The 25,158-nt window shown below is 42.5% G+C and overlaps 9 protein-coding genes across 15 annotated transcripts; 4 read left to right on the top strand and 5 right to left on the bottom strand.

Annotated features, from left to right (window-relative positions):
- Positions 1–239: 239 nt before the first annotated feature.
- Positions 240–5,833, bottom strand: SelR (methionine sulfoxide reductase SelR). Of its 6 annotated transcripts, none has more exons than XM_017236660.3 (4): positions 5,648–5,833; positions 3,730–3,897; positions 3,459–3,623; positions 240–863 (listed from the first exon to the last, which is right to left on the bottom strand). In XM_017236660.3, the coding sequence occupies exons 2-4, from the start codon at positions 3,839–3,841 to the stop codon at positions 640–642; spliced, it is 501 nt and encodes a 166-aa protein (XP_017092149.2). In that variant the 5' UTR covers positions 3,842–3,897; positions 5,648–5,833; the 3' UTR covers positions 240–639. The 6 variants fall into 6 exon arrangements, with proteins under 6 accessions (XP_017092149.2, XP_017092145.2, XP_017092147.2 ...); XM_017236656.3 differs by lacking the exon at positions 5,648–5,833 and adding an exon at positions 5,039–5,203; XM_017236658.3 differs by lacking the exon at positions 5,648–5,833 and adding an exon at positions 5,039–5,190 and having other exon boundaries at positions 240–830.
- A 155-nt stretch (positions 5,834–5,988) lies between these two features.
- Tsp86D (Tetraspanin 86D) lies at positions 5,989–7,922 on the top strand. The gene is made up of 3 exons (XM_070282244.1): positions 5,989–6,117; positions 6,172–6,905; positions 7,011–7,922. Exons 2-3 carry the CDS (start codon positions 6,356–6,358, stop codon positions 7,331–7,333), a joined length of 873 nt encoding a protein of 290 aa, XP_070138345.1. The 5' UTR covers positions 5,989–6,117; positions 6,172–6,355; the 3' UTR covers positions 7,334–7,922.
- On the top strand, positions 7,596–12,571 carry LOC108121807 (uncharacterized). 2 transcript variants are annotated; one of them, XM_070282242.1, is made up of 3 exons: positions 7,596–7,678; positions 10,226–10,693; positions 10,905–12,571. In XM_070282242.1, exons 2-3 carry the CDS (start codon positions 10,547–10,549, stop codon positions 12,024–12,026), a joined length of 1,269 nt encoding a protein of 422 aa, XP_070138343.1. In that variant the 5' UTR covers positions 7,596–7,678; positions 10,226–10,546; the 3' UTR covers positions 12,027–12,571. The 2 variants fall into 2 exon arrangements, with proteins under 2 accessions (XP_070138343.1, XP_017091590.2); XM_017236101.3 differs by having other exon boundaries at positions 7,646–7,678; positions 10,244–10,693.
- Positions 8,183–9,898, bottom strand: Fdh (alcohol dehydrogenase class-3 Fdh). The gene is made up of 4 exons (XM_017236083.3): positions 9,588–9,898; positions 9,443–9,532; positions 8,915–9,376; positions 8,183–8,839 (listed from the first exon to the last, which is right to left on the bottom strand). Exons 1-4 carry the CDS (start codon positions 9,606–9,608, stop codon positions 8,273–8,275), a joined length of 1,140 nt encoding a protein of 379 aa, XP_017091572.1. The 5' UTR covers positions 9,609–9,898; the 3' UTR covers positions 8,183–8,272.
- Positions 12,572–13,811: 1,240 nt separating the features above from the next.
- Positions 13,812–15,678, top strand: Sodh2 (Sorbitol dehydrogenase 2). Its single transcript, XM_017236641.3, has 6 exons — positions 13,812–13,965; positions 14,028–14,061; positions 14,475–14,944; positions 15,007–15,225; positions 15,291–15,412; positions 15,469–15,678. The coding sequence occupies exons 1-6, from the start codon at positions 13,912–13,914 to the stop codon at positions 15,650–15,652; spliced, it is 1,083 nt and encodes a 360-aa protein (XP_017092130.1). The 5' UTR covers positions 13,812–13,911; the 3' UTR covers positions 15,653–15,678.
- A 137-nt stretch (positions 15,679–15,815) lies between these two features.
- On the bottom strand, positions 15,816–17,016 carry Fad2. The gene has a single exon (XM_017236642.3). The coding sequence runs from the start codon at positions 17,009–17,011 to the stop codon at positions 15,944–15,946; it is 1,068 nt and encodes a 355-aa protein (XP_017092131.2). The 5' UTR covers positions 17,012–17,016; the 3' UTR covers positions 15,816–15,943.
- Positions 17,017–17,644: 628 nt separating this feature from the next.
- LOC108122191 (uncharacterized) lies at positions 17,645–18,553 on the bottom strand. The gene has a single exon (XM_017236742.3). It carries the CDS (start codon positions 18,503–18,505, stop codon positions 17,654–17,656), a length of 852 nt encoding a protein of 283 aa, XP_017092231.2. The 5' UTR covers positions 18,506–18,553; the 3' UTR covers positions 17,645–17,653.
- A 135-nt stretch (positions 18,554–18,688) lies between these two features.
- Positions 18,689–21,445, bottom strand: Tpc1 (Thiamine pyrophosphate carrier protein 1). The gene is made up of 3 exons (XM_017236740.3): positions 21,114–21,445; positions 20,731–21,031; positions 18,689–20,313 (listed from the first exon to the last, which is right to left on the bottom strand). Exon 3 carries the CDS (start codon positions 20,210–20,212, stop codon positions 19,205–19,207), a length of 1,008 nt encoding a protein of 335 aa, XP_017092229.1. The 5' UTR covers positions 20,213–20,313; positions 20,731–21,031; positions 21,114–21,445; the 3' UTR covers positions 18,689–19,204.
- Positions 21,446–23,521: 2,076 nt separating this feature from the next.
- On the top strand, positions 23,522–25,069 carry LOC108121759 (alpha-amylase 2-like). Its single transcript, XM_043211888.2, has one exon. It carries the CDS (start codon positions 23,552–23,554, stop codon positions 25,034–25,036), a length of 1,485 nt encoding a protein of 494 aa, XP_043067823.1. The 5' UTR covers positions 23,522–23,551; the 3' UTR covers positions 25,037–25,069.
- Positions 25,070–25,158: the final 89 nt, after the last annotated feature.

Raw genomic sequence — 25,158 nt, 5'->3', positions numbered from 1 at the left:
ATATCATAAAAAATTATATTTCTCTCAAGCAATGGCAAAAAACTTATCGCTACAATAACTCAAAAACTTTCTTATGGCAACACTGCGTATGAGTAATATTAAGCTTAGTATTTATAGCGATTTAAATTTCAATAACTTAAAAATAAAGTTAAAAAATTTATATTTATGTTTTATAACGAATTAATTGAATAACAACTAAAAATCCACCACTTACACCATGTAAGTAACCAAAAAACAGGTTGTTCGTTGTAAAAAATACACGTTTATTTAGCGCGCTCACTTTATAATTAGTAATGTTTCGAATGTGGTACAGAGTATTTGATTGTGTATGTATGTATAACAAAGATTTTGGATGGGAGAACGTTAGCTATTTACACAAACAGAAGACACACGTCGGGCATATCCCGGAAATGAGGCCTACGCTTCCCTAATATATGTAGAAACAGACGGAGACTGACTGACTGACTGACGACTACAAGCTAAAATTGGCCACACTTGCGGAAAGTTAGAAAATACACGTAAAAAAACGTTCTTAACAGCAACATTGAGGTTAGACTCTTCGGTTACGCTTTATCCATTCTCTCTCTGGTGATTGTTCTGTAGCGGCTTCCGGCTTCCAACTTCCGGTGGACCGTGGTCTCATTGCTGGGCAATGGGCGCCGAGGTGGCTACAGGAGGACTGGATGTGGAAGGATCCTTCTCCGCCGTTACAAACTCAATGGAGGCGGAATTGATGCAGTAGCGCTTGCGCGTCGGCTTGGGTCCATCCTCGAAAACGTGTCCCATGTGAGCGGAGCAGCGGGCGCAACGGACCTCCGTGCGTATGCGTTCTGGTTGTGCGATTAGTAGTAAAATATTGCCCCCTTTTTATTTGTATTTTGCCATTTGTGGGATTAATTGTAGCGCAGTTTTGTTTGACATTATTACAATAATTTATCGTTTGTTTCGTTTCGCATTTTCAAGGTTAATTCGAAAGGTTTTTGTTGAAAAAGAAAATAACAGAAAACGGATTGCAAAATGGGTGTGAAATGGGGGACAGAGCGAAGAAATAGCGAATGAATCGGCAAATAATATGAGAGTGCAGCAAGGTGGGTTGGCAGGTGACAGGTGGATCAAAAGAGGGAGAGAAGAGTGAGTACCAGGTGCAGCAGAGTAAACAATAAAGAAACAGTTGACAAGTGAAATGAAATCACATAAATTAACCGAAAACATATGACGAATCAGAAATCGAATAAATACAATAATATTTTTGTTAATTAAGCATTTTATGAGACCGTGTATCGAGTGTTACAATTTCAGCAATGGGTTGGTAAGTGTTGTGGGCGTGATGTGGTTTTTGTATTTTTGTTAGCAAAACAAACCCCCAAAGAACGATTACAGGCGTACATTTAGTTTTTGATTTTGTTTTGGTTGGGAAGCGAGTTAAAAAAAGAGAAATAGAAAATATATGAAAATACACATTATTCAGTTTGCTTGAGACACTCTATAAAGTCTATGTTTAAAATGTAAAAGCATTGCAGTAATGTATGTTATTTAAAAACAATCGGGCATGAGTAAGAAGCAAAAAATAAGTAAAAATAAATAAAGAACACCAACAAATCATACATATGCGGAAATAGATAAAAATAAAAACGCTACACAGAAAAATATGCACACACACTTACAAATAATGGCCCTGGCCCAAAAATATAACCAAACTATGACCTTGGTTCATGAACTTAATGAGATGTGAAATAAGCTAATGATGTCGCAAATTCAAAAGAATCAGAATAGTCGGGTAAAAGAAGTAGAAGACACTCAACCAAGAAAATCAAAAAAAGCCAAAAACCCTTTTCCATAATCCATCGGTAGCCTTTCACAAACGAAGATCCTTCTTATCGTCCTAGAAAACACATTATACAAGTTTTTCAACGAGAGTCCAATTAAATTATAGTTAACCCTATACATTTCAACTACTCAACAACGTTTTTTCTCATAATACTTTGCTTTTGGCAAACATTTTCAATAACCTCTTATAAAATTTCTATGTAGCTTTTCGATAACACGTAATTTTGATCAAGTGGGTTAACATCTGTCCTTATAATAAATGGATTGAAACCGAAAAACAGTGACAGAATACAGATAAAATATATATTCAAATAAATTAAAAGGATCTTGACTGATCTACAACAATAATCTCTCACTCCCTGTTCCAAAATACATATTCGAGCAACTGTCATGTACAAGCTTTGTCATTTTTGATTAACATTTTGAATAATAAACTGCTATAAAATATAGTAATATCCTTTTGCATCTGAAGCTCTTCATAGATCTGACAACAAAACTATATACTTTCAAAATCTTTCATCGTTTTCATCAGGAAAAAGTATTTCTCAGGTCTATATAAGGCTTTTCCTCCACCGCTATGTTACGTCGGGGTGCTCAGGCAGATCGGTCTTATTTTTTAGAAGAGGCTGTTGGGGGGTCCGTTTTCGATGGCGCCGCACTCTTCACAAAGTCGATGGACGCAGAGTTGATGCAGAAGCGGCGGTGCTTGGGCGGGGGTCCGTCGTCGAAGACGTGCCCCATGTGGGCGGAGCACCGGGAGCAGCGCACCTCCGTACGCACCATGCCTAGCGTTTTCGAAATGACTACTGTTGATTTAATCGTGTTTATAGTGATACTCGTGTGGGAGGAGTGTCGAAATTTAATTCAATTTTTGTTTTTTTGTTAAGAAAAAAGAGATATTTTGAGAGTAAGGAGGGGATAGAAGAGGTGGATAAGAGAACACAATACTTGGTTAGGAATTAATTTTAGTCGCTTCATCTCGCTTAGTTGCACATTCAGGTAGGAACACTCACTATTCACAATTAAGGCCACAAGGCTAGGTAATAACAATAACTGAACAGCATCTCCAACGGCACAACTACAGTGAACTCTGGCTAGCAGGCACCATATGTACAATAACTCTATTTCAGCTTCTAGTTTAAAATTATTCTCAAGACAAAAATCAAGCAAAAACAAATAAGAACACAAGACAACATAAAAAGCACAGCACTGGGACACACATTTTGCAATAACTATCTTTTTATGAAGTTTTATTTTTATTAAAATCTAAATCAACTAACCAATTTTTTATTTATTTATCAAGTAAAAATTAATGCCTGTATTTAGTAAACTTTTTAACTCAATGGTTGAACTTTATGGGTAACTAAGTCAACAATTTTAATCAAATCTAATATTTGCTAATCGTATTAATATATGATGGCACATATTTACATCTTTGTTCAGACAGGACTTTAATATCTCTCAATGACAACGCAAATATACATTCTTAACTTTTTTTTGTGTGCGGCAACGAAACAGCAACTCATATAAACAAAATGAAACTCAAAATAATTTGCAAATAACAGCTAATAGTGCCGAACAATGTCTAGACATTTTATCTAGAAGATAACTGGCTTTCAAGATCTACGCACCTGGTATACTGGCGTCGCGGTGCAGAGTGACCTTTCCCTTGTCCAGGACGTCATTGAATGCCGGCCAGCCGCAGCCCGAATCGTACTTGGTGTCCGAGCTGAACAGGTCCTGATGGCACACGATGCACTGATACACGCCCTTCTCGTAGTGCTTGTTGTAGCAACCTAATGGGTAGTAAAAATAATGAATTTTGTACTTTCTGATTTGTTTTAAGCTTGTAACTAAAGGCTCTTAAGTTAAAGCTCATTAATATTAGAGTGTGGGGCAAACCTGTAAAGGGGCGTTCGGTGCCCGCCTCCTGGGTAACCTGATACTGCAGCGGGGTCAGGCGCTTGCGGAGCTCCTCCTTGTTCACTGTAACCTTTTCGCTCTTGTTCTCCATCCTCGTTGCTTTTCCGGAATCCCTGTTGGTTGGGTTTTCGTTGTCTTGACGTGAATCTGCAATTTGAGACTTTAGTATTTGGTTTGCGGTTGAGTTATGTGAATTTTTTTTGTAACCGCCCAGCTCACCGCCAGTTGGGTAATTGAGATATTTTTGTGGAAGATGTGGTTTGTCGTCAAAGACGACTTCGCGCGCAATCTCTTACTTATCAGTGGCAGTTTCACCTAATCCTTGGGTGCTTATAATTTTCTAATATAAAAACAACATTGTTACCTTGATCCGATAAGCCTATAAGCTATGACTAGCTGAAATTATTTTCAAACTCACAAATCATGTTGCTTTGGTAAATAGGTTTGAGCTCATAAAGTCATAAACGAAATGGAAATTGCTTTCGACTATCTGCCCTGGTCCTACCGCTAAAAATGGTTTATTTTTGGTATCAAATCATAGATTATGAAATAATACCTTTGGTCTAGGATTACTCTTCTTTATATGCAGAGAGTAGCGTTTTTTGGAGTTGTGTGTGCCTATAAATTTGTATACAAACATTAAAGCTAATTGGGGAAGGTGTAAACAGATTTGTTAAGTGCAGTCGAAGATGCACACAGCAACAAATGGAGTGGAGAAACGCAAACGCCCTGGCTAAAAATACTTTACTAGGCGGCGGCAATAAAACGAAGTGGCGCCCAAAGTAAACACACACACACACACCCGGTATAGTAATAGGGGGAGGGATAGTCAGTCACCTTTTGTTTTGGCTGCTCTATTCGAGTGCAACAATAGAAAAACCACCGAAGTGTGTCGCGGGCAATTAAAGACAATGAATTAATTTCGAGAAAAGGCGAAAATAAAATCACATTGACTGTCTGAAAATAGACTCTGGGGGGAATTGCGTTCATTAAGAATTCAAACGGCAATTTGAACTAGAAATTGTGTCTAAAATTAGAAGTTTGCCAATCGATTGATGATGATGGGAGCTCAACAAATGGAACTATGGCATAGAACCATTGTGTTTTCGATGAAAGCGGGGCACACCCACAGGTGGAGCTTACTACTTTGAATGTCTTCTATAGGTATGAAAGGATATCGTCACCAAAAGGAAACTATGTTAGCTGCAACTGATGAAATTTCACCTTCATAGTTGAAATAGCATCAATTTTTAGTCCCCCTATTTTTAGTTCACCTGGCTTCACTCACCTGCGAAGTGGCGGGCAGCTGGAAAAGACGCAGCACAATTGGCGGCGGCAAGTGCGAAATTTCGAGTGCGCCGCAGTGCGTGGCGAGAAAGTGAAAACATTTTATATTTTGCTTTATTCGGCCAAATGCAAGGTGACAACTGCACTTGGCACTGGCGGCTGTTTGATTATTTAATCACCCAACGAGGCGGACAGCACAGCACAGGGGCGGAAAACTCGGATGAACACGGGCAGAGCGGATGAAAGTCAATGTTTTGCCTCTGCGCCCACGCAAACTAATATTTATGCAATGCTCTCCACTTCCGCCTTTTGCTTGCATTTATCCGTTCTATTTTAAATTGCTGTGTTTTGCTAACCAAAACGATGGGTTGTCAGTTGGCCACTTTGGGCGTGTGTGTGTCGGTTTGTTGCAGGGAGAAAGCGGAAAAAGCACTAGAGAGAAAGCAAAGCCATGGAAGCTCAATTGCACGCTCATTAAATGAAAATTCCCAGACGCTCAGAATTCTTTGCATCTGGAGAGCTCCAATGTCAGCCAACACACACAGGTATAGTTTTTCTCACACTATCCAATCAGTCGCATGTCCTTGGGCTTGCCTGGAAAACTACTCACCTGCTCGAAAAGCGCCCGAAATGGTGCTACGCCTGTCGTGCTTCTATTTTTGGCCTTTTGTTTATGCGGTCTGTGGCAAAGCGTGCTGCTAGCGAAAAAACACAAACGCGCGTCGCAATGTTACGCAGCGGAGGAAAATGGAAAATTAAAAACCTAGTCTATCCCCATACAAAAAATAACAGCAAATCAGCTGTGAAACAATCGATGGCAATATGCCTATCGATAACTAAATTTATCGATTTTAATTAAAATCGTAAAAAACGTGTTTATAGAACATGACAACTTTTAAATATGTATATATTTAGGTTTTCTAATCAATGAATAATATTTAATTTTGGACCATTAAGTATGTAAACAAACATCGATATAACAATTTTTATGTACTCGATACATTCCATCTATCGTGAGGGGTTGACTCATCTCTACTGGCAACGACGAACGACTTTGTTATTCTTTTGTCCATATAAATTGTTTGTGAACATTAAAAAAATGCAAAGAAAAGTATATAACTGACGTATTTCCAGATAAATAGAACTTGCCACTGCCGGAGAACTTGCCTGGAGTTCCGCCACCAAAGCAGGCTGCTGTGGAAAGACCACCATCGAAGAGGGCGTCAACAAAAAAATAGCAGTGGGGGGTGGATTCCATAAAAAAAAAGAAAACTACTACAACAGGAGATAAAGATTTATCATAAGACTTGAGATTATCATGAGCAACCACAGATATCACAATGGCGGGAGCTACATGCATCCTCGTATGTCCTACCCGCATCACTTCACCTATGTCTCGTCCTGCGTGAAATACATGATCTTTCTACTAAACTTCCTATTTTGGCTGTTTGGAGGACTTCTCTTGGCCACCGGCGTTTACGCTTTTATGGATAAGCTGAAGGATGGAAACGGTTGGGTTCGTGTGGACACAGTGTACGATGTCATTTTTAATATCTCGTTGGTGATGATCATCGCCGGGATTGTGGTCTTTGTGGTTAGTTTTGCTGGATGTTTGGGAGCCCTGCGCGAGAACACCTGCCTGCTAAAGTTTTACTCAATGTGCCTGCTGATGTTCTTCATCATGGAGATGACGCTGGCTATCATATGCTTCGTGTTCCCGCAGTACATGAATTCCTTCTTGGAGTACCAGTTTACGGATAAAATAATCCACTCGTATCGCGACGACTCTGACCTGCAGAACTTTATTGACTTTGCCCAGCAGGAGTTCAAGTGCTGTGGACTTAGTAATGCTGGATACCAAGATTGGAGTAAGTATTTTTGGTAACATTGACATATATTAAGAGTCGAATTTGGGAACTCCCGCAATAGAGTCGTCAGAACAGAAATTAACATAATTTTCTTTATACCACCAGGCAAGAATGAGTACTTTAACTGTTCCTCCCCGTCAGTTGAAAAGTGTGGAGTCCCATATAGCTGCTGCATCAACGCTACCGATATCAGTTCGGGATTAGTAAATATCATGTGCGGCTACGGCGTGCAGGAGCACTCAGTGGCTGCCGCTAGCAAACGCATCTGGACAAGCGGCTGCATTGAGATTGTACGGGTTTGGGTGGAGCGAAACCTTTATGTGATTGCGGGCGTGGCCCTAGGCATCGCTCTACTTCAGCTGTTCGTCATTTATCTGGCCAAGACACTTGAGGGCCAGATCGACCTGCAGAAATCGCGCTGGTCGTGAGTGCCATACCACAATCCGTACTTGTACGGATATCCGCCGTGCGAAGACGACCCATACTATAACACGCGAATGTGAATCTGGTCCTGACCGTGCTCAAATAGCTTCGAATCCAACTCTAATCCAAGCCCTAGTTCAATCCATAGACCTGGCTTTCTATGACTCTCTAAGTTGTGTTCTTCACTTTCCGAAAAGTCTTTAAGAAGTATTTTTTACTCTTTAGCCTAAGGTCCCGTATTTATATCAATATGTAATCACAAAGTAGAAATTATGTGTGTTTTATATGTCAATGTGATTCTAATTCACAAAAACACAACACAATCGAACAAATTTAAACGTTTTAATCACGTATGTATGCAATATTGTACTATTTAAAAAACTTGTATATAAGTTAGCCACTTCCATAAGAATTATGCATTTAAAATGAGAATTATATTTAAAAGACGAAACCAAAACTGCATGTAACTTTGATCAAAAAACAAAAAAAAAGCAGCAAACATACTAGACTTATTAGGAATTTTAAGTGTATGTGCGTCTGTGTGCAAATCCTTGTTGTAGCGTGTATTCAAATACAGATATATTATACTATATTGATGGTCATGGCCTTTTCTTTTTCATTCTCCTCGAGGATGTCCGGTTTTGGGGCTGACCCTGTTTTTTTTTATAGCTCACTCGTAATCTAAAGTTGCGAAATAGTATTAACAAAAACAAAAAATAACTAGATTCTAGAACAATTACAGTTTCTTGAACTTTGAGTTTGATAACCTTAATAGACCACGCAGATAAGAAAATCCAAAGAATGCTGGGATCGACTGCCAGAAAGTGAGCCCCCCAGTTGAGATAACTGTTACGTACCAAAATACACTGAATGTTTATTAAACCATATAATAGCAAGCTTCTTACAAAGATGTGGAAAGAAATCAATAATAAATGCCAACTTCTTTAGTACTTGATAATGGACCGGATGCTTTCGCCCTTGTGCATAAGGTCGAAGGCCTCGTTGATCTGCGACAGCGGCAGTTCGTGGGTAATAAATTCGTCCACCAGCAAGTCCTTTTTCAAATAATCCTCCACCAGCTTGGGTACATCTGAAACGGAGCGCCAGCCTCCGAAAGCAGAGCCCTTCCATACGCGGCCCACAACCAGCTGGAAGGGGCGGGTGCTGATCTCCTGACCAGCTCCAGCTACGCCAATTACCACCGAGGTTCCCCAGCCCTTGTGAGTGGCCTCCAGAGCAGCCCTCATGGTGTTCACATTGCCAATGCATTCAAAGGTGTAGTCGAATCCACCATCTGTTAGGTCGATTAGGTAGTTCTGGATCGCTCCCTTGTCGGCGACGTCTTTAGGATTTACAAAGTCGGTGAAACCAAACTTCTTTGCCAGCTCGAACTTTGAGGGGTTGATGTCAATGCCATAGATCTTGCCGGCTCCGGCCTTTTTGCAGCCGAGTCCGACGGCGAGGCCAACAGCTCCCAATCCCCAAACAGCGCAAGTACTACCAGGTTCCACCTAGAATGCAAAAAAAATCGTTGTTTATTGATAGAGTTATATTTCAGGCATTAAAAACGTCTTTATATTGCTTACCTTGGCGGTGTTAAGGGCAGCGCCGTATCCGGTAGAAATGCCACATCCCAGCAAGCACACCTTTTCCAGGGGCGCCTTCTCGTTAATCTTCGTCAGCGAAATATCGGCCACCACAGTGTACTCTGCGAACGTCGAGGTGCCCATGAAATGGAACAGCTTCTGTCCTTTGCAGGACAGGCGGGAAGTGCCCTCAGGCATGACTCCAGCACCTTGGGTCAAGCGGATCTTCTGGCAGAGATTGGTTTTGCCGCTCTGGCAAAACTTGCACTCGTTGCACTGCGGGATGTATAAAGCGATAACATGATCACCTTCCTTGAAGTTGGTCACGCCCTCGCCGACGCTCTCCACAATGCCGGCGCCCTCGTGGCCCAGGACCACTGGGAAAAGCCCCTCTGGATCGGAGCCACTCAGGGTAAAGGCATCAGTATGGCAGACACCAGTTGCCGTAATCTTGATTCGCACCTAAGATTTTTTTTGTTAATTTAAGTTGCTATATCACACCATCTGGAATGGAATTGGCGAACTTACCTCGTGAGCTTTGGGCGGCTCTACCTCGATGTCCTCGATCACCAGAGGCTTTTTGGCCTCCCATGCCACTGCTGCTTTGCATGTTATAACCTTCGGAGGCATTGATTAACAGGTGTGTTTTTCCTAATTAAAATTCCTGTCTTACCTTGCCTGCTGTAGCGGACATATTTGCAACGGAAAGTTTCTCGACAAGATCCAATCGACTGAAGGTGTGATAACGAAGTAAAGTTCGCTCTGATCGGTCTCTTGGTAATTAATCAGAGAACGCTATATGCAAAGTAAAAACTTTGGTCCCACTGTTTTTTACTCTTTTTTTTTATTCGCCCAAAAGAAAACTTTTTACGCAAATGTTCTCAGGTTTTGTGGTTGGATTCTACTCCTATAATAGTATTAGTACGGTAGGATCGCCGGTTCTCGAAAATGGCAATTGGAGAAAGTAAAGAGAGAGAAAGCAAGAGTTCCCGGAGATACCGGCTTTAATGTGACCAGGTTAAAATCGCCACACTATGCCATTAAGCTCTGAAAAAGCTTTTAATGGTCCAGGTGCGGATTTTGAATTTTCAATGGTGTCAATAATTTCTATATCAATTACAACAATAAAACAAGAAACATAAAAAACAACACACAAAAGATAAATGTTTGAAAGTTATTTTAAATTAATTGGGCCTATTAACCTTAACCTATGAGAATCAAGGATTTGAAACTTATAAACAAAAATGTTCAGATTAATTATGTATATTCCTTAAAACATAAAATAAATATAAAATCCTTGTTTAAAATCAGCTGTTTTTGTTTCTGAAGCTATTGCATTTGCAAGTAAAAAATCCTTGAGGCGCAGGCGCCAAATTTTTTGTAAACATTGCCCGCCCAGCCCAAAATGCAACAACACCAGCCCCAAAATAACGCCAACGAACGCCAAATCAGCACAAGGACGTGCCAGCAGACTCGGAAAAATCAATAACAACACAGCCACAGAGCGACAAAGGCCGGAAGTGCATTTTTCGTCCTTATACGCGTTAAGTAACTCAGAGAAAGGATAAAAGCTAACACTTTTTTTAAAAGATGGAGTAGTTTTTTATGAAGAATTCTTAGAAAACGTCTAAAATGGTGGGAAAGGGTTCTAGTGGATTGGGCGTGGACACAGGCACGGGCAGCAAGGAACGCCCTGTTTTTATTCCCCCACGGAAACGTCAACAAACAAAATCGGAGGCCAAAAAACAGAATTATGTGGATCACATCGTCAGCGTCCAGGTGAGAAAATTAAACCATTTGTTAAAAAAAATATACGAAAACCTTTTCTAATTTTGCGGAACTTTATAAAAAAAACCTACATAAATGGTTAGAATTTTGAACTGTTTAACTTTGAAAGGATAAAAGTAATCCATTCCAATTTTTAAAAAAACTACCATATGTTCCATACCCTATTTTATTAATATATACATATTAATTTAAATGATTCTAGCAAAATCGACCTAAATTGTCACCTTCAAATCCCGGACTCGAGGAGGAGCTCCGCAAGACAAAGCTGATTATCAAGAACAAGCAACCGTTACCGCAACTTCCGGGGGAACTTGGAGTTCCCAATGCCCAGGATACCTTGGCCAGTACCCACTCGGCTAGCTCCACTCAGCACAGCCAGAAATCAGCTCGCTCGACCAGTAACATCAACGAGCTGCAAAACTTCGAGTCCATCTCGCAGGGTACAAAATCCAATTCCCAAAGACATGAGAGCAGCACGGTGACTCCCAGTAGTTGCTGCTACTCGGAGAGCAGCTTGGACGCAAAGCTTAGCAAGTCGCAGGACTGCCTGAGCAACAGATCCTCCTCCAAGAAGCGAGTGAACATTAGGACCTCTGATCTGCCCGGTCAGGCGCGCAATCAGCGCTCATCGCCGGATATCGCCAACTATGAGGACCTGGAATCGGGGGAGACGAGTGTGCTCAACACCTACGACCAGAGCCTGGAGCGAAGCTACCAGGCGCGAAAGGAAGGATACCTGACCATGACGGGCACCATCAAGCGGGGTCGCAAAAAAGGCCAGTCGGTGGATCTCCAGATCAACATCAGTCGCGAGGAGCTGGAGCAGTTGAATGCCAATGCAATGGCCAGTGAGACGCATAAAGGCGGCAGCTTGTGTTGCCGCTGTAGCTGTGGAGTGGGACTCCATATCCTGCTAATATCGCTGCTGTGCCTTCCATTTGTGACGGTCATCTCGGGGGTGTACTCCTTCTACATTGGTACTCTTACCTGGTACAACATGTTCAACTACTACTGCGAGGAGCGTACGTACCTGCACAAGATCCTGGTGACCCCGCTCCTGTTTGCGGTCTATCCGCTGGTCATCGTCCTGTGCACCTTTGGGCTGGGTATTTACTCCGGCATCCGACAGCTGAGCCTGCAGTATAGCAGTTGGGTGAACGACATCACGGACATCGAGAAGGGATTCTACGGCTGGTTGTGCGGCTTCCTGCGAATGCCCGACTGCAGTCCATACGAGGTGGTCATCCTTACCGACATCTGTGTTGCGCCGCAGGACCCACAGAAGTTGCACATCAATAAACCGCGCCAGGAGCTCTCCATGTAGGAAGTTTCATTTGTATTGCGGGCCCGCATTTTCGACCATAAGTGTGATATAAAAACGTAATTACATTTGCAGTGCAGGAGTGCCATCACTCGACACATTAAGTTTCCTTTGGCCAAATTTGTTCCTTTTACATTGACATAAACATATGTCTGCAATTGCAGCTTTAGAAACCGGAAATATACTATATACACGAACAGATAGATATCGAAGTTAAAACATTATCCAAACTTAAAGAGCCTAGAAATTAAGTTACTAGAAATCTCAACACTCGCACAGCGTCTAAAACACTAGGATATCTTTCGGAGAGTTCGGAAAACCGAAGCCAATAATGTAACCTTGCATTTGTTTCAAACTAAAAAAAAAATAATAGTAGCTGATCTAAAAATGTTGTGTAACAATATGATTGCTCAATATTTTCATAGATAATTGCTAGCCAATTCAGATGACAATTTCCTTTTGCTAATTTTTTATGATTTTCAAATTAAACCTAACTATAGTTAGGTACGATTTAATTCTGTTATTTAATTGGGAGTAACATTCTACAAGCATTTTTAATCCGTTCCATAAACTCCATACTCCATCCTTTAAATTTTGAACCAATTTGCAAGGTTATAATGTACTTAATGCAGTAACTGTTGTAGTTTGGCACTAGCCCTAAAACTTTAAACTTTGCTTTCAAACTCAAAGCCAAATTTAAAACCAAATACGAAACATATTAAAAAACACAACTCGCATTTACAGATTATGCATTTATATTCAAAAGTAAACCAAAAAACAAAAAAAACCGCCAACCTAAATGCGCAGTTGTCGTGATGGAAACTTTTTCTTAGTTTTAAGCAAACATTTTTTATTTCTACGTCTACAAAAATCCAGCAGCAAAGCCACACATCTATATACAAAAATAAATATATATATAAGCGAAAGTTTTTAAAATAGAAATTCTATATGTTAAGAAAACTAAGAACCCGAATATCAAACACTTATTGAATTGAATATATTAGCCAGAGAAATAAAGCGAATAAAACCCACATATAGCAAACACAAACAAACCTGATATGCTTATTGCGTTGTTAAATGAGACCTGCCACTTGCTTTTTATTTGCATAAATATTTGTTCCTCCTATAACATAAAAAAGGGTATTCCGATTTTGTTGAGGTTTTTGTTATCAGGGGTTTTCAAGACATTATAGGAATATCTTTCAAGTTTCAGTTCAATCAAAGGAAGGTATGATGATAAAAAGTGTACCATTCAGATTGTGCTGATTATTATTTTTATACTTATTTGGAAGTGTATACAAAGTTTGATTCGGGAAAAAGATTCAGTACATTCCACTTTTTCTTTTTATTAAGCAAAAATTAAGATATATGATGGGGAAAGGGTGCCGTTATAAGGGAAACAAAAAAAGCTTTTGGGGCTTGTGTTTTTGCCGGCATGGCTGCCTCCAAAAAATGTGTAAACAAGCTTTGGGGGGTAAATACAAGTCAGCTGTTGGAGCAATCAAGAGCACAGCAACAAATTACAGGCGAGAGCGAATATAAAGAACGAAAAGGGGCTCGACCGGGTCGATAATAACTATTATTTGCTTGGCACTAGGCTGAGTTAATCGTAGTAGTTAGCATGAGCACCTAGAATAATTTATAGGCTCTCCAATATGTTTCTTATTTTTGGAGCAAAAATTGCATCAACAAAAGTTATCATATCCGATGATAACTGTAGCCCCACTGAGCAAATACACATATAGGCAAGTTTGAATATATATACTACTATAATTATTACCCATTTGCCAGCGCACCGTTCTGAATAGATCGAATAGTGAATTCAGTTCGAAATTGGCTTTTGAAGGAAGCTGACGTGCAAAAAAGTTAGAGTCAAATAACGGTAGTCATGGCAACGGATAATCTCACTGCTGTCCTTTATGGAATCGAGGACCTCCGCCTGGTAAGTCCTAACAGGAAAGCCATTAAGGAACTGTTTTCCAACCATTAGTTTACTTCCTGCAGGAGCAACGCCCCATTCCGGAAATCGCTGATGATGGTAAGCTTTTTTAAAGTAACAGTGTCTATGAAAAAAATACTCCCAAGATATTTAAAAAGGTCCTGATAAAACGGAAACCATTTTGAATAGTGAATATTTTTACTGAATAGTTTACTGTATTTTAAAAGTTTTGGCTTTTATACAACATAATACAACATAATACTTATGGTCCTTGGGCTGTTAAAGGCCTTAATAAAAAAGGCTCGTAAATTTTTTGTGATTTAATAAAAACAACCAAGAGAAGATAAGATAAAAAAAAATTAATAAATATAGTAGTACATCTAATTTAGTTATAAATAAATCTGAATAAATGTGTCAGAAAAAAAAAGTTTCCTATAAACGGAAGTGATATAAGATTATATAAGACATACTGGATGTGCTAAATAATTAAAAATTTGTTTCACTTATTCCAGAGGTTCTTTTGGCTATGGATAGTGTCGGCATATGTGGATCCGATGTTCACTACCTTGCCCATGGACGCATTGGTGATTTCGTGCTAACCAAGCCCATGATCATTGGCCACGAGGCTGCCGGCGTGGTGACCAAGCTGGGCAAAAAGGTGACCAACCTGAAGGTCGGCGATCGAGTTGCCATCGAGCCAGGAGTACCCTGCCGTTACTGTGACCATTGCAAGCAGGGTCAGTATAATTTGTGCGCTGGAATGGTCTTCTGCGCCACTCCCCCCTATGACGGAAATCTCACTCGCTACTACAAACACGCTGCGGATTTCTGCTTCAAGCTACCGGACCATGTCAGCATGGAGGAGGCTGCACTCCTGGAACCCCTCTCCGTAGGAGTGCATGCCTGCCGTCGTGCTGGCGTGACTTTGGGATCCAAGGTGCTGATTCTCGGCGCTGGTCCCATAGGCTTGGTTACTCTGCTGGTAAGTGGAGGGGACTAAAATTTAGTAATTATAATTTTATAGTTGATTCACCTTCCAAACAGGCGGCTCAAGCCATGGGTGCTTCCGAGATTCTTATCACTGACCTGGTGCAGCAGCGCCTGGACGTGGCCAAGGAGCTGGGTGCTACGTACACTCTTCTCCTCCAAAAGGATCAAACCGCCGAGGAGACCGTCAAGGTGGTGCACCAGACCATGAGTTCGGCTCCCGACAAATCCATCGATTGCTGCGGAGCTGAGAGCAGCGCTCGCCTGGCCATCTTTGTAAGATAGTTTTTCTTTTGTTAATAGTTAATAGTTTATAAATCTATATAATTTCTGATATACAGGCTACCAGATCTGGCGGCGTAGTCGTCGTGGTGGGAATGGGTGCTCCGGAGGTGAAGCTGCCACTGATCAACGCCTTGGCCCGTGAAATCGATATCCGTGGCGTCTTCCGTTACTGCAACGAGTAGGTTATCTCCGGATTTGAGGTTTATTAGTTTTTTGATAATTCTGTGTTCGCAGCTACTCCGCCGCTTTGGCTTTGGTGGCCTCTGGCAAGGTGAACGTGAAGCGTCTGGTGACGCACCACTTCGACATCACGGAGACGGCTGACGCTTTTGAGACCTCCCGCCGCGGATTGGGTGGAGCCATCAAGGTCATGATCCATGTCCAGCCAAGAGATACCAATAATCCAATTAAGTTCTAAATATACACCCTTATCTATACCTATAACTATGAAACTTAGCTTTTTTTTAGAGCGTACTTATTCAAATTTCGGTTTTAAATATTAATTTTTGTTTCGGTCGTTTAAATCTTAATCCGTCTTAGATTTTGTTTTTAAAAATATGTTCAAGGAAATACTTATAAGCTTCAGTGATTAAGATTTTTTGTATAGAACTGGGTTTATTTTTAACAGATCCAATCCAATTCAATTCAATTTTTGAATATAAAAAACAGTCTATATCCTCACTTTTGTAATCTAACTTGAAAGGTATCCTCAGTCATCCTTCCGCTGGTGGGTGACAGTGGTTCCAACGATGTCCTCCCTCTGCTGATCCTTGTCGCCCCAGCCCCACACGGGATGGGAACCGTCTCCCGTTCGAAGGACTCTTTTTTTCACCAAATCACAGGACACGCTCTTGAGGTCATAGGCCCAGCCTATCCGGGCAAAGAAGTTGATGAATCCGGTGGTGACATCCTTGGAATATGGGCCCAGCTCGGCACTCTTGTAATCCCAGGGAAAGACGTGGTGGTAGTTGTGATATCCTTCGCCGAATCGCAGCCCTACCAGGAAGCTCTCATCGGTGGGACTAATATTCCGGTCGTAGGGACGCATTCCGTACATGTGAGCTGAGCTATTCACCAGCCAGATGAGATTAAGGGTGGTGCACCACCGAAGCAGAGCCATCACATGCCAGGCGCAGTTCAGGGACTCTCCCCACAGGTACATGGGCAGCACAGTGGGTAAAACAAAGCAGATGGGCGGCATTAGCCACAAGTAATACTTCTTCTGGAACATCACCAGAGGATCTGCCTCGAGGTCGGACAGGTCGATTTGCTTGCCCTTGGCGACCACATCCGGATGCTTCCGGCAACAGAGCCAACCGATGTGCGAGAAGAACCATCCGCGCCTGGAGTTGTAGGGATCAGCGTCCGTCTCCGTGTATTTGTGGTGAACTCGGTGATCTCTGGCCCAGATATAGACCGCATCCTGGAAGGCCAGAGTGTTCAGGAACAGGAAGATCAACCGCAACGGAACGTTGGCCTTGAAGGTTCGATGCGCCCAAAGGCGATGAGCACCCCCAGATATTCCAAGAGCCGTTACTACCAGGGCCACCGGGAAGAGTAGGAACGTTGTCCACGTGGCCGTCGTAAAGAGCAACCAAACGCCGTAAAGCGACGATAAATGCAGGATCACAAACAGCACGATGTTGCGCCACACCAACTGCAGTTTGCTTCCATCGGTGGTCTTTAGCTGGCCCAGATCCTTGGCCAATCCGCCGTCCAGTGTCTCGGCATCGGACTCGTAGAGCACTCCCGTAATGTCGTTGCTTTTCGGCGGCATGGTGGCCGACACCTGGGCGTCTGTGTTGCCCCACGCTCCTACTTATAGCCGTGGCTAGAAGCCAGGTACCCCTCGAATGCGCTCGGAATTTTAATTCAATCCGGAATTGGACTCGGTGCGTCAATAAGGCATGATATCGAAACGTGCGCATATAAGCCATCATAAAATATATCTAGGAAGCTGAATGAATCGATTCAAAGATTCACGTTCAATAAAGCTAATTATACTGTCCTATATATAGTCTACAATTTTTAAAAAAGACCTTCGGAAATGTATTAATTGGAAATGTAGAAAAATTAGGATAATTAGGTCAAAAAGGTTGATAATTTTAAAAAGAAAATAGTACTATATAATTCGTTAGAAGTCTTGGCTTATTAAGGAAAATGTTGTAGTCACTTCCGAACTTTTAAGTACCAATTTTATAAAAAATAAATGTATTGAAGATTCTTAATAAAACTAGAACCTATTTATCTTAATTGAAATTTTACTAAAAACGTGTATGAAATTCTGAAGTCACTAAGAAGACATTTTTTTCTTAGAAAATGATATCTTATCTCGTATTCTTGTCTCGCAAAATGTTATAACGAGAGAAACAATTGTTTGCCAAGAGTCTAATCACTAATTTTTTATTCACAAAACTATTTAGTTTACCATAAAAATATACCTTATGAACTCTAGTGCCTCTTCTGGTCCCCGTGGCTCTCCATTGGCATCAAAGTTTTTTAGCTCGACCCTTCGATTCTGGGCTATGTATTGCAGGTATAAGCGAGTAGTCTCCAGTCTTGACTGAATATTTATATCCCAGCCATCCCCCTCAGGTCGGAATATGATGCTGGTTCCGTGACATTTTACCATATTTAACCAGCGATGGAAGCCAACGCCTATGAAGCTTTTCGTCGTATCCACCACCACAGGCATAAGATCGTCCTTATCCAGCAGGCGGACCAGCTTGCGGAGTATACGTTCCTGGATGGTCCAACACTCAGTACCTGGCTCATAGAACACGACAAAGATGTCTTCGCTCCACTCATCTTGCAAGTCAAAGAAGTTTCTCGGCGGCGAATCCTCTCCGACTGTTCCGCCCAGGACTACAGCTTGAAACAGCTTTTCCCGCAGCAATTGATCACAAAAATCCTTCATATTTTTATAGGTAAAGAGCTTGTGCATTTCGTAGACACGCTTCTCTCGATCTTTGGCAAAGATCAGTGGGGGAAAGTGGAGCCTGAAACTCCGAAAATCTTTGGGGTTCAGGTTGGAGTTAAATTCCTGAATATTGGAAATGTCCCTCAGCCCAAAGAGGATTCTTCCGGCAAACTCCTGGGCTATTCGCTCGTATAGGTTCATCCATCGGCAATGTCTTCCCCCAATGTTGACTAGAAAGTCAAACGCTACTACCTGGGGCATGCATGGGTCGGGAACTTCGTCGGGCGACAGCCACAAGACCCAGGGAATGTTGTTTTTTTTATCAGTGCAGATTTTTTTAACCAGAGCCATTTTCAGTTAAGTGGTAATGGCAAGACAATACCGTGACACACCGCCGGGTGCGCTCTTTTTATACCAATTTGTATTTCACAACAAAAAAAGCTCAGCAGAGCTAGCTTTTTCAAAATGTTGGCATCGATAACTTACCATATTACCAGTTTTCTTAAAAGATTCCATTCCTTACTTAAAATATAATTTTTCTTAAAAAATAATACATCTCATTTATTAACTTATTCATTCGTTAGATAGAACTCTTTCAACCTTTCAATGTAGTCAAGTTTTATGAAAGTCCCTGAATATTTAAAGTTGATAAAGATAATAAAACAAAACGGGCTACCTGGCCTCAGTTGTGTTTGCAAATTCAACAAAAGGTACACATAAAAATGGATTTGAGTGGCTTTGCTTTTGAATAGTCAACTAAAGACTATATTAATATACATATATGTATGTAATATATAATATAGATTACTTAACTGGTGCGCTAATAGCAAGTGGTGTGTGCTTTGCCCAAATTAATTAAACTAAGATAAACTGAAACCCCGTACGCATAACCGAAAACTAATCAACAGCTAGCCTATAGTATGTCTTAATATTATTTACACGCTGTGGTAAATGTATATAAAAATAGAAAATACAGCGTAGATTCTGCCACAATGGGTTTGAGCTCCCATTAACCCCGACTCGCTGTTGCGGCTCCGACACCGATCCGACCTAGAAGCGCACCTGCTTGAGCTTGTCGTAAATGCTAAAGTACAGGGCCGTAGTCATGCTTGACTTGAGGAGTGTGGGGGCCACGCCCTTGTATAAGCCGCGCACGCCCTCCTGCCGCACTGTTTGCTGCAAGCAATCCCAGACTCCACGGCACTGCAATGTCTGTCCGAAGGTTTGGCGATTCGATTCGAAGCCCTGGATCTGAAGCCGCTTCTTGATTAGGTCGAAGGGGTAAACGATCGTTTTGGAGAGCATGCCCGAGGAGGCTCCTAGCATCAAAAGTGTCCAGGTGGGCAGTTGGCTGCGGTCACCAACCTCCAGGAAGGCACACGCCCAGTCGCTGAATAATCGGTATGCCATGAAATTTGTTCCCATCAGCGGAGTGATCTGAAGCAGAGCAGAGGACAGTCCACGGTACATGCCCCTTGGACCCTCCTGTCGTACGATGGCTGACACGGCACGTGTGGCATTCCGGTAACCCTTGCTGGTATCTTGCGCAATCAGTCTGGTACGGATTACGTCCAGAGGTGTGGATATAATCACCGCTGCTCCTCCGGCCGCGGCACCACACAAAAAATTGGATTGGTGCTGATGGTCGGCAAGGTACCTCGTCTGTTTGGCAAGTAGGCTGAGCTGTTCGTATGTCCAAAATTGGCAAATACCATACATGATGCTCAGCACCTGGGCAGGATTGTGGCCCTTCCAGAAAGCCAAAAGCCCTTCTTCCCGATATATGGTTTTTATCGCCTGTCCAATTGACGTGTATTTCGAGGTAAGGGCTCCCACAGCACCAACTTCATTTCCGCGAGCTTTGCCCAGCGGTTCCACCTGAAGTTGGAAGCGGATCTTGAGTACATCCAGAGGCTGGCAGGTGGAACGTGTGATGGCAGCGGATAGACCGCCGGCAAGCATCTGGTGGAGTTGCTCCCGAGTACTATGCTTGCGCCGCTGAACAGGGGGAGGAGCGGTTGTGGTTGCTCCAGTGCTGGAGCCTGTGGTTACCGCCATGACTTTTTCGGAACTGCTTTGGATTCGCTTTTCGTATGCGTGCGGTTGCTCGTACGGATTTCACTTTTATTGCTGCGACTGCCAACTCTTCAATGGCATTTCTGTAAAATAAAGAAAACCGAATATGCCAACAGCGTTATTACAGTTGAAATTCAATAAATCGAATTTTTATCGGAAGTAGGATGTGTACGTGTTTTCAACATTTAAATATTTAAAAATATTTGTAAAATTTGAATTATTATTTATTAAAATTCTTGTAATATAAATTCGATTTGATGCCCAAAATAGGGACGCGGAGACTTAATAAATATTTCAGTTTCCGACTTAAAGAAGTTGGACTGTAGCTTTCATTCAAAGAGTTTAAAAGGTGCGGCCGGGCGCAAACTCCGAATTGTTTACACATTCATCATCTTGATGGCCAAATTGATGTGTAAAAATGCGTAGACAAAGATGAAGAAATAACAGGAGTAAGTGGGGGATTGCGCGGAATGTAGTTGATGGAATGGGATGGAACTTACAAGTGTCATGCTCAGTGGAGCGTGGGGATGTCGCTTGTCTAATTTCCCTGTCTGGGCGATTACTTCACTATTATCTCGGTTATACCCAAGTGCGCGCCAATTCCGCCATGCTCTCAAAATAGATTCCAGGTTCAGATGGTTCAGTCCATTCATTGATTTACTCTCTCAACAGACGACTGGGGGTATTTGAGTTTATCAGCGATTTCACTTTTCCCGCAGTCTGAGGCTTTTGTTGTTCGGATGTCAGATGTCGTTGCTTGTTGTCCGTTGTTCGATCCCAATTTCAGTCCCAATTCCGATGCTGTTGGCAAGATAAAGAAACAAAGGTGAAGTCTTACGAGGGAATATGATTAAGATAAAGAGCGGAACGGGGCCCAACTAACCCAGAGATCTACAGGTAAGCCGAAGCTGCGTCCGTCCACGGGTATGGTGCAGCAACTACTGCGGCGTCGACGCTTCTTCATTACAGGCAGCGGCCCGTGGATTGCGTCAAAACTTTCTTTTTGGCAGGCATCCACCGCTGTCGCTTTTCCCCCTCTCTTGATGGTGGCTTGTAATAGTTGGTCAGTTGCCGTTGCAGTTATGCTCACGTTGGCCACTTCCACTTCCACAAACTGGTTTTCCCAAACGGATCCGAAATCCTCTCTTGTCCAACAACAACAATCAAAGTTACGTCGCCAAGTGCACGTCGTCAGCTGTTCGAGCCGCTGGAGATGAGCTACCCGAAAAACAGCTGTTCCAGTCTTAGGGATGAAGGTTTCGATAAAAAGCGAATGCCGCCGATTGCAACTATCGATACACAGAACGATTTCACGATCATAAAATCATAATATCCCGCGCATTCAGCTTTATTTAAATTTTCAAAACTTTATTTAAGCTTTAAATTTTATGGAACTATAAACCTACAGTAAAATGCTTTATTTAAATTATTGGAAATGAAGGACATAATTCCAGCAAATTAGACAAATTAGACAAGGGATCCCATCACGAAAAATGGACAAAATATCTAAAAAATATTTTGTCTCAGGATTTTGATGCAGAATGGTGGCGAATCGATCCAGAAATCGTTTAAGGTACTCAGCTTGAGAATCGGATTGGGATTGGGGAAGATATATCCATCACAGTGGACCCTATAGGGGAAAACCCCATTTTCAAGGGATCCCACCACGAAAAATGGACAAAATATCTCAAAAATATTTTGTCTCAGGATTTTGATGCAGAATGGTGGCGAATCGATCCAGAAATCGTTTAAGGTACTCAGCTTGAGAATCGGATTAGGATTGGGGAAGATATAGCCATCACAGTGGACCCTATAGGGGAAAACCCCATTTTCAAGGGATCCCACCACGAAAAATGGACAAAATATCTCAAAAATATTTTGTCTCAGGATTTTGATGCAGAATGGTGGCGAATCGATCCAGAAATCGTTTAAGGTACTCAGCTTGAGAATCGGATTAGGATTGGGGAAGATATAGCCATCACAGTGGACACCATAGGGGAAAACCCCATTTTCAAGGAATCCCACCACGAAAAATGGACAAAATATCTAAAAAATATTTTGTCTCAGGATTTTGATGCAGAATGGTGGCGAATCGATCCAGAAATCGTTTAAGGTACTCAGCTTGAGAATCGGATTAGGATTGGGGAAGATATAGCCATCACAGTGGACCCTATAGGGGAAAACCACATTTTCAAGGGATCCCACCACGAAAAATGGACAAAATATCTAAAAAATATTTTGTCTCAGGATTTTGATGCAGAATGGTGGCGAATCGATCGAGAAATCGTTTAAGGTACTCAGCTTGAGAATCGGATAAGGATTAGGGAAGATATAGCCATCACAGTGGACCCTATAGGGGAAAACCACATTTTCAAGGGATGCCACCACGAAAAATGGACAAAATATCTAAAAAATATTTTGTCTCAGGATTTTGATGCAGAATGGTGGCGAATCGATCCAGAAATCGTTTAAGGTACTCAGCTTGAGAATCGGATTAGGATTGGGGGAGATATAGCCATCACAGTGGACCCTATAGGGGAAAACCACATTTTCAAGGGATCCCACCACGAAAAATGGACAAAATATCTAAAAAATATTTTGTCTCGGGATTTTGATGCAGAATGGTGGCAAATCGATCGAGAAATCGTTTAAGGTACTCAGCTTGAGAATCGGATAAGGATTAGGGAAGATATAGCCATCACAGTGGACCCTATAGGGGAAAACCACATTTTCAAGGGATCCCACCACGAAAAATGGACAAAATATCTAAAAAATATTTTGTCTCAGGATATTGATGCAGAATGGTGGCGAATCGATCGAGAAATCGTTAAAGGTACTCCGCTTGAGAATCGAAGCAGGATTGGGGAAGATAAGGCCATCACCGAGGACACAGTGGTAATTGGTAATTTATTAAAAAAAAAACAAAATATGTTCTTTAATTTTTTTTGATTGTTTATTTCTTAAGTAAATACTAATACACAGGTTATAGTCTAAGCCGATCACGCTGCAGTTCGCGTGATACTGAAGTGGCGCATAAATTACGCATTCCGTGCGATATAAAAGGAATGCAGTGTCTAAGAATCACCATTAATAAATTCCTCAAATAATCGTCATAGACATCAGCCCATACCAGCCTATTTGTCTACATGAAGTTTGATAAGCTATATTTGATTATCGTACCCCACCAAGTGCAAAGAAATTCCTCCGGAGTTGATTAGATCCCGAGATTTCGGAAATCACTCCCAACGAATCAGTAGACCCCCTATATAAGCGGGGGCAGTGCATTTACTGCTTCAGAGCCAAATTCAGCTTTGAATTAAAATGTTTCTGGCCAAGAGTATTGTATGCCTCGCCCTCCTGGCGGTGGCCAACGCCCAGTTCAACACCAACTACGCCTCAGGACGCAGTGGCATGGTCCACCTTTTCGAATGGAAGTGGGACGACATTGCCGCTGAGTGCGAGAACTTCCTAGGACCTTATGGGTACGCTGGTGTGCAGGTATCTCCCGTAAACGAAAACGCTGTGAAGGACAGCCGTCCGTGGTGGGAGCGTTACCAACCCATTTCCTACAAACTGGTTACCCGTTCCGGCAATGAGGAGCAATTCGCCAGCATGGTCAGGCGTTGCAACAACGTTGGAGTGCGCATCTACGTGGACGTCGTCTTCAACCACATGGCCGCTGACGGAGGCACTTACGGCACTGCTGGCAGCACCGCCAGTCCCAGCAGCAAGAGCTATCCAGGAGTGCCCTACTCCTCGCTGGACTTCAACCCCACCTGCGCCATCTCCAACTACAACGATGCCAACCAGGTGCGCAACTGCGAGCTGGTTGGACTGCGTGACCTCAACCAGGGTAACTCCTACGTTCAGGAGAAGATCGTTGAGTTCCTGAACCACCTGATCGATCTGGGTGTGGCCGGATTCCGTGTGGACGCTGCCAAGCACATGTGGCCCGCTGATCTGGGAGTGATTTACGGAAGCCTGAAGAATCTGAACACCGACCACGGCTTCGAGTCCGGTGCCAGGGCCTACATTGCCCAGGAGGTGATTGACATGGGTGGCGAGGCCATCAGCAAGTCCGAGTACACTGGCCTGGGAGCCATTACCGAGTTCCGTCACTCTGACTCCATTGGAAAGGCCTTCCGTGGCAAGGACCAGCTCCAGTATCTGGTCAACTGGGGTGTCGGTTGGGGCTTCGCTGCCTCCGATCGCTCCCTGGTCTTCGTCGACAACCACGACAACCAGCGTGGACATGGAGCCGGTGGTGCCGATGTTCTCACATACAAGGTGCCCAAACAGTACAAGATGGCTTCTGCCTTCATGTTGGCACATCCCTTCGGAACTCCACGTGTCATGTCATCGTTCTCCTTCACCGACACCGACCAGGGCCCTCCCACTACCGATGGCCAGAACATTGCCTCTCCCACCTTCAACAGCGATAACTCCTGCAGCGGCGGATGGGTGTGCGAGCACCGCTGGAGGCAGATCTACAACATGGTTGACTTCCGGAACGCCGTCGGATCCGATGCGATCCAAAACTGGTGGGATAATGGAAGCAACCAGATTGCCTTCAGCCGCGGCAGCAAGGGCTTTGTTGCATTCAACAACGACAACTACGACCTCAACAGCTCTGTTCAGACCGGTCTTCCCGCTGGAACCTACTGCGATGTCATCTCCGGCTCCAAGAGCGGATCTTCCTGTACTGGCAAGACCGTTACTGTCGGATCTGATGGAAGGGCCAACATCTCCATCGGCAGCTCAGAGGACGATGGTGTTCTTGCCATCCATGTCAACTCTAAGTTGTGAATAACTTTTATTATCCTGAACTTTTAAAGTTTTTTAATTGAAATAAATAATGCGAGTATAAAAAGGAATGTATTATTCTTTTGGGTAAATTATGCCAGTCAAGAATTCCAGAAATAATGACT

The sequence above is a fragment of the Drosophila bipectinata genome, chromosome 3R, assembly GCF_030179905.1.
Source record: "Drosophila bipectinata strain 14024-0381.07 chromosome 3R, DbipHiC1v2, whole genome shotgun sequence".
NCBI lineage: Eukaryota > Metazoa > Arthropoda > Insecta > Diptera > Drosophilidae > Drosophila > Drosophila bipectinata.
This window is presented reverse-complemented; position numbering and strand designations above follow the sequence as displayed.